The sequence below is a fragment of the Trachemys scripta genome, chromosome 10 (genome assembly GCF_013100865.1).
Source record: "Trachemys scripta elegans isolate TJP31775 chromosome 10, CAS_Tse_1.0, whole genome shotgun sequence".
In the NCBI taxonomy this organism is placed as follows: domain Eukaryota; kingdom Metazoa; phylum Chordata; order Testudines; family Emydidae; genus Trachemys; species Trachemys scripta.
Window position 1 is genome coordinate 47,005,881 of NC_048307.1, and position 8,266 is coordinate 47,014,146.

Sequence of the window (8,266 nt, forward strand, 5' to 3'; positions counted from 1 at the left end):
AGGTAAATAAATCCACATTCCCTTTTCTAGGGGGGACTGAGTTTCCGCACTGCTCCCAAACACATTTTAAGAATGTGTTTTCAGCACACATCTGTAACTCTATACACACCCCGTACACACATCAGTATGTGAGACAAGGCAGGCTGCTGACCACTTGAAGCAGTGCCCTGTGCACACCAGAAACCCCTCTGAGCATACGTATAATACTCCTCTCTCATGTCTTTCAGGACAGTCTCATTCCAGGGCAGCATCTTGCTGCACCCAAGCTAAATCTCCTGATTTGGATGGCTGGAGAAGTGGAGAGGTGCAGTGTCAGGCGACTGCCCTGTTTCTCGTTTTCCCCAGATCTGCTCCTTTTCCTCCCCACTTAATTAAGGCAGGATGGACGTAGTTCAAGAGAAAGGAGGCTCTGTGAGTATTTGGCTGTAGCAGTGGCATTCACTTTCTGACCTGAGCTGTTCCACAGTGTTGCTGTTAGATGTCTGCTCCCTGCTGCTCCAAGTGGCAGGTGAAGTGACTGTCAACAGAAGGTTGTCGAGCGCTTTGGGATTTATGAATGGAAAATGCTGTGTAAAGGTCACTCCTCCCACACCAGCGTTAGGGCAGGTGCACATTGAGCTCAAACTCTGCATCCTTGAAATAAAATTATCTATGCAGGTTCTGATACTGGGCCCATCATAGTGACTGTCAAGCCCAAGTGTCTCTGTCAAGGCCTGTAGTATCACCAAACTGGGAGAAAAGAAGCATTCGCCCCATTTTACAGCTGGGGAACTGTGGCACAGAGATACTAAGTGACTTGCCTGAGATCACACAGGAAACCTGTGTCAGAGCCAAGACTTGAACCTGGATCTCTCCCGAGTTTTTCACCTTCTTCCGCAGCATGGGGCAGGGATCACTAGCAGGAGGGTCTCTGCTGATTGAAGTCACTAAAACACAGGATTGGGGACTTCAACAGCAGAGTCCAGGGAAGGGGTAGGGACGGTTTTGTGGCCTGCAGCATGCAGGGGGTCAGACCAGATGATCATAATGGTCCCTTCTGACCTTAAAGTCTATGAGTCTATGAGTTCCAGTCCAGTTGTGGTAAACCCACCTGATGGCTGAAGGGCTCAGCCTGCCTGTGGATGAGGCTGGGGAAGCATTTGCAGCTTGGTAACTAGTAAGGACATGAGGATTGTTGGGGAGATGGATTCCTTGTTCCACCAGTACTCATTTCAGCAGGAGCCCAAGGTGTCATTGGATGCTCTGCCCTACCTCAGCCCAGAATGGCCCTCCTGTCTTCATCCCAACAAGCTTCGCCCTCCTGTCCCCTCCCGCCTAGAATCTTGGCAGAGTTCAGATGGGCTCTGAAGCACCCCGCAACAAAGTGCTTCAGGCCAGTTTTCCTCTCTCCTGTGCCGGAGGCTATCCCTGCATCTCCCCTGCTGCTCTTAGGACGGAGCAGCCTATCCTCCCCTGGGATCGGAGGGGAGTAAACAGGTGGAATTTTCCGTCTGTTTGCTCAGCTCTGCCAGCCTGGAGCAGTTCCTGGCCTCTGTATATCAGACAAGCGCAGATTGCCAGAGCTCTCCGCCGCTGCCAGACTCACCTGCTTTCTGCAATCCCATCCTCTCCAGGCAATGAGCGACTGAAAGCAGAGACCTCCCCCTCCTTTCCCACCGTCCCTGCCCCGCACAGGAGTGTCCTTTGGTGGCTTCATTTTGTTCCTTTCAAACTTCAAAAGCTTTGTCTTGCTCGCCAACAGAAACTGGTCCAATAAAAGAGATTACCTCTCCCCGCCCGCCCCCCACTTGTCTCTCCAATATCCTGGGACCGACGCGGTGACAACAACACTGCATACACACTTCCTCATGTCAGCCTTGCTGGGGTCACCTCAGGACTCGTCAGTTCTCACTGCTCACCTCAAAAGCCAGAGCGATGAAGCAGGTAAGGCAGACTTGGGAAGCAAGAGTGAACAACTGCCCTTCTGTGCAAAGGGCTGGTGTTTGGCTGGCAGCAGCCTCCACATATGAGCAGGGATGATTGCCTGTGCTTGAATCCGAAGTAGGAGCCGTTGTGCTGGTGCGGCAGCAGGGATCGGAGAGGAGTCCATTGGAACCCTAGCTAACCAACATAGAGGAGTCCTAGTATCTTAGAAGAGGCGATTATTGTTGGCATCTATAGCTGGGGTGTGGATAGCCATCTAGAAAGCAGAATCAGAGGCATCCCTGAGGGGACAGGATTAAAGAACTAGGATATTGTAGTGTGAAGCTGCTGTGTTGTCTTCAGGGATTATGGATGGGGCTGCTGCATATTATTAAGGATACCTGACGTTTTCCATTATAAACCCCTGTTTTGAGTTGCTTATTATTTTAATAAAGGATCACCATTTGGGCTGAAATTTTTCATGCTGGGTGTCTGGCTGATTTTCTGTGGGAGATTTCAGTGAGAATGGGTCTGCCATTTCCAATGATGAGGCTAGGGAAAAATAAGGTGTTTTGCTTTGTTTTTTTTTTATAAAAGCAGGGTTTTGCGTGGGTGTAATTTACTATGTTAAAAGAACACTATTAAGGCTGAAAAGTAAAGCACTGACAAATTAGGAAATGCCAAAATTAAGGTTGTCTATGCAATCTTAATCCAGCCCCCTTGTGCATGTGCATTATCATGCAGTCTTTAATTGCATGACCACATACTGTTTTTTCCACAGGGCCCCTGCCTCATTCAGTGCACAGGATGGGGACCTGCTCGAGGGATGCATCAGGGTTATGTAGTGAAGGAGGCTGTTGATCACAAGAACCTGTCTTGTCTGTTGCAGAAGTCGGCAGGGGCATAGTGAATGAGGCAGGGGGCTGCAGGAAGAGAAAAGATGGTCTTACGGTTAAGGGAGTTGAATGCTGCCTTGAAGAGCTGGATTCTGTCCCTGCCTCTGGCAGGGAGTTCCTGTGTGATTCTTGGGCGAGTCATTTAAACCAAACTTCACAGGTGGTGGTCACTCGTGTATTCCTCATTCTCTGGGTACTTGACGTGCTACCCTGGTGTCTGATTTTCAGAAGTGCTGGGCACTCTTGGCCACAGCTGAAGTCAATGGGAGCTGTGTGGTGAACATATAAAGTGCTATAGAAAGTTAAGGACTCTAAAAATCAGCGCCTAGGTGTCTCAAATCGGGCACCCAAAATTAGTGGAAACTTCTGACTTTAATCTCTCTGGGCCTCCATTCCCCATAACAACCACTCCTCACCTCACAGAGGTGTTGTGAGGCTAAATTAATTGATGTTTGTGAAGCACTCAGGTACTATACCAATGAGTGCCATAGAAAAGCCCATGAGGAAATTAATAATTCTGCCTTCAGAGCAGCGTGCAATAAATAGTGGACAGTAAATAAGGCCTGGTGCCACACAGGTGCAGTAAGGATAAAACAAAATATTGGAAAGTTGCTCATTCAATTAGCACCATCCATTCTGGGTACTGAAAGGGGCTGGAAAAAATAGCGTGTGATCATATATATTATAGATTATTATAATGCACAAGGGGGGGGGGTGCGGAATTAAGGTTGCACAGGCAACTTTAATTCTGCATTTGCTAATTTTTGAGGGCGTCAAGCAGTCTCAGTCATGTTTTTCTGAGATAGTTTGTTGTTTGTGTGTAATGTGTACAGCGTGATAGTGCTGCGTTACACAGGCCTATGGATTTTTGTGGTCTGGGCCCTACTGTGTAAGAAAAGAGCCTAGAAAAAAAGGGCAGTATAAGTGCTATACAGGTGACAGGATACAGGCACGAGACAGCTTGGTTTAGCTCTTCAGAAGAGACAAAGTGGCGGAGGGAAGAGGATTGCAATTTTACCATCTCTAGGATTGACAATGTGCCAACTAGTGTCTGGCATGTTTTTAATCCAAATCAATAGTTTCAAGGTTACAATAGAAAGGAAGGGGTATTACAGTAACTCAAGATGCCAGGGCTAGGGTTGGGAGCTGGAGGTGGAACAAAAGTCAGTGTTGTTTAACAGAGCCATTAGTAATAGTCTTTAGCTGCTTTTCTGCTGTAGAACTCAATGCACATTACAAAGCTGGGCTGGACTTGGCTCTCCCTGTTTTACAGATGGGGATATTGAGGCACAGAGGGGTTAAAGCTGGGATTTTCAAAGGCTCCAAGGAGAATTAAGTGCCCAACTCCCTTAGGCTGGGATTTTCAAAGGCACCTAAGGGACTTATCTGAGGGCACAAAGCGAGTCAGTGTCAGAGCTGGGAACAGAACACAGGTCTGGTGCCCTCCCATCTAGACACTGCAAGCAGTGGGACAAAGGGTTAAAGCAGCAGCATGGCCAAGCGTCAGGGACGGGAGATAAGGGAGAGGTGGGGATGATGTAGGAAGTTAGACTGGATGACTGAAGTGTAACATGTTTTAACCCTACTGTCGGTGGACACAAGTTATAACCTGCTTCTTTGGGGCCCTGGCCTCCTCAGTCAGGTAAAACCTCAACTTGGAATCCATGGTAAGGACAGTGCAGGATCAGACTGAGCTAAAGAAACCACGGTGAACTTCAACAATGGCAGCTTGGTCTATCACTAACTTCATCCTTGTGCCACCTGGCCTGTCACAGGGCTCTGGAATGTCCTATCAGTTCTTTGACTGCTGCTTTTAAATGTTTGTTTGTTTGCGGTGGTTCTTTTAGAGGAAAAAAAAGACTAATGGCATCATGGGCTTCTATGTTTAGTGTCTCTTGTTAATCTCAGGTCAATAGTGCTTTGTTTACTCGCAAACGGGGGTCTAAACATTGAATAATGGGCTTGATGTGTTAACGATTGGGCGAGGGTCTCTGGCCTGTGCTATGCAGAAGGTCAGACTAGAGTATCAGAATGGTTCCTCCTGGCCATAAAAGCTCTGCATCTAAGTTGGGTTGTTTTCTGGCTCACGCATCGCTAACAACATCAGTTCTGCAACTGGGCCTTGCTTAACAAATCTATGATGATACAGGAGCTGGGATAGAATCCAGCTCCCTTCTTTATAGGCTTCCTGGCTCTGCAGGGCTAATGGGAGGAAAAAGGAGCAGGAGTTTATTTTCTGGTTACATGAAGAGAGCAGATTTGCTGAGTAGAAAGGGACCATTTTTATAGTCCTTTCTCAGGGTCGCACTGTACTCTGTGTGGTTTTTAATCTCCTTCCCCCCCAGATCCCCTAGTGTGTGGAGGTGCAAAAAGGCATTTCATAGTCCTGCTGCACTCTTCCGTCTGCATCTTTTAACAACAACTCAGTGGAATCTGAGTTATCTGGCACATCCCTCTGCAGTTTAACTGGCCATTTCCTTGGCTTGTTTTACACACTGTGCTCAACTCTTTGATTCATTGTTGGGTAAAGTTTTAATGCACATAAGCATCTCCGAGACACTTCACTTTACTGCACTCAGTGCAGGATGTCACTTTCTGCCTGTCGATGCACACGGTGTGTTACACATGTGATGTACGCAATCCTGTACCTGACCCACTTGGTGTATTCAGTTCCTCTTCCTCTCCATCTCGTTAGCTTTGGGCAGACAGGTTGGAGAGCTTGTCTATACAGAGAGCTATTCTGGAATAGTTTGCTTGGCAATAGCTATTCCGGTCAATTTCCCCATGTACCCTAATATCCTCTGGGGACCAGAATCAGCCCTGGAAAGAATTGTACTTACTTATGCAAGGGCTGAATTTAGTATAGCTGGAAAGCTATTAGAATGGGAGGAGATTGCCACTGATGCACCTTTTCCCATTATCTCCAGTGATCAGCACTGATATACAGCACAAACAGCAAGGGAATCCACACCTGGCACATTCTGGCTCTCCTGACTCACATTCCCAGAGCTTGAAAGCCCTGGGTATTAACTTCTGTGGTCACCACTGCAATAGAATACCTTGCACATCACTGATCCCACCTCCACCCCCTTCGCCTTCTTAAAACAGGCCATTCACTGTTCAGCCAAGCAGGAACCCAGTCTTCAAAAGCTGCTTGGTCTGCTCACAAATAACAAAGGAGCTAAAGATAGCTCAGTGCAGATGAAAAGGCCTGCATGTTAAAACCCTGACTCAGCACAGTCCCATAGTATAAGATGCTGCTTTCCCCCCCACCCCCCATCCCATATTACGATCCCCTGTGTCGGTCTTAGACCAATCTCAGCCTCTAACAATGCTCTGTCCAGAATCAGACTCCGCTTAGCTCCTCACTTAGGGCCTAATTCAAAGTTTATAAAAGTCCGTGGGAGTCTTTCCATTGACTTCAGTGGGGTTTTGGATTGAGGTGTTTAGTGCACTTACTGTATCCACCATTTTTCCTGTAGTTTGGACTTTCTCTGGCCTCTCTCAGTTGATGGCTCCACTGCAGCTGGCCTTCCCCAGGCAGCCCAATTAAGTTTACTAAATGGGGACTCGGGTGCCTTACAAAATTGGTGATCGAGCTACTGAGTTGAATGGTGCAGCTCACACCTTTTTCAGAGCTTTTCTTTCAGGCTGTCTGCAAACTCAGGCAGATATTGCTGCATTAGTTTATGTTCTGATGGCTTTTTCATATAAAATGTTCTAAAACTCCTAGGTGAGTTAGGAGCTGAAGGTTCATTTTCAAAGGTGATGTGGACACTTAGGAGCCTAACTCTCATTGGCTTTCAATGGAATTTGGCCTCCTAAATCACTTAGGTCAAAACTTTACCCATAGTTACTCTCTTCTTTAAATGAGACTTGGATTCTGGAGGAAAATTCCGTAGCAGCTTCAGAAAGGCGGGCAGCCATGCATGCATGGAATTTGCATAGCCAAGTGATCACATTATATACAGAGCTCTGTTTACTGTCATCATCTGATGATCAGCCCAGTGGTGTCCACTTCTCAAAATGCACCACAATTAGCACTGTCTCCCTTGTTAGCCATCTCAGCCAAGAATCAGGGAGATTCACTGGATCCTGGCGGCAGATGTCCCCTTTCAGGGTTGAGGCATGTTGACAGACCATTGTGGGGGAATCTTGCACAGCTGATGCCTGGTATAAACCTAGAGAACTTCAGTTTCCAGGGCTATTAATCCAGGATTGAGTGAAGAAGCAAACACTGGGATTCAGCGTCATGATGATGTCATTATTATGCCCTGCAGGACAAAAACAAATAGGTGGAAAGCTTATGCCAGATGGATTCAGCTGAGTGCCAGTCCCATCTTGAATTAACTAGTTCATTGCCATCCTTTCTCCTCTGCAGCTTCTTTCGCAGTGGCCAATAAGGTCTGTAATAATCGGACACTTTCCCACCTGCATGCTGCCAGGTCGGTCCTCATGTTCAGGGCACTTTAAGTGAGTTCGGGGTGGGGGCTGGGGGCATGTGTGAGAAAAGACATTGAGTCCATGGTCACTCTTCCTGCTTGCAGGAGTGAGTTTCATAGTCTAGGTCCAGCTCCTGGGACAGATCTGTCTTGTGCACGCACAAGCCTACCCTTTTTGGATTGGTTGCTCTGCTGGAATGTTGCTTTGTGGGAGGTCTGTGGCCACGAATGGAGAGGCAGTTTCCAAGAGCTGATCTCAGGGAGGGCTTGGACGGTCAAGACAAAGGGCTCTGTATCCAACAAAAGGGAGTCTGCGCAGAAAGAGGAACCCCAAAGTTGACCTTGCTATCTGCATGGGCCACTGGGTGTTGTATTTTCAAGGGTGCGTGGCCACATTTCCAGAAGTGAGTGTCAGCCACCAATGCATGGATAATGGTGGCCAGGTGTATGTCTGATGGGATGGGGTGCGATCTCCTGACTAGGTACGTACAGATGAAAGTGGGGGTGCTTTTAAGCAATGAGGGGTGCAGTTTCCTTCCTTCTGATTTTCCTTTCATCATTCAGCAGAACTTCCCATATGGTAAGTGCTATCCTGATTCTACAGAGGGGGAAACTGAGGCACAAAACTCTCATGATTGTCCAAAGTGTCACAAGCCTGGGCAGAGCCATGACTAGAGTTCCTGACTCCCAGCGTTGTGTTCATTCCTACAGAACACATTGCGACATGCTTAGGCTTGCAGCTCTCTGCAATAGTATTCACAGTTAAAGCCTCCCCCAAAATCCTCTGCAGAGTGGTTCAAATCCAAGCCCAAGAAGAGGGACAGACCAGTACTGATAACTCCACTGCAAATAAAGGTTTCAGGGTAGCAGCCGTGTTAGTCTGTATCCTCAAAAAGAACAGGAGTACTTGTGGCACCTTAGAGACTAACAAATTTATTAGAGTATAAGCTTTCGTGGGCTACAACCCACTTCTTCGGATGCATATAGAGTGAAACATATATTGAGGAGAAATATATACACACATAC

The 8,266-nt window shown here is 47.3% G+C and overlaps 1 protein-coding gene across 1 annotated transcript in view; it reads left to right on the plus strand.

The window, feature by feature from the left end:
• Nucleotides 1–1,114: 1,114 nt before the first annotated feature.
• LOC117883915 (synaptotagmin-5-like) overlaps nucleotides 1,115–8,266 on the plus strand; it is a 25,921-nt gene continuing 18,769 nt past the window's right edge. Inside the window, exon 1 of the mRNA XM_034783778.1 lies at nucleotides 1,115–1,923. Coding sequence (XP_034639669.1) covers nucleotides 1,848–1,923 — 76 coding nt within the window. The 5' untranslated portion in view covers nucleotides 1,115–1,847. The remainder of the gene's footprint in view (nucleotides 1,924–8,266) is intronic.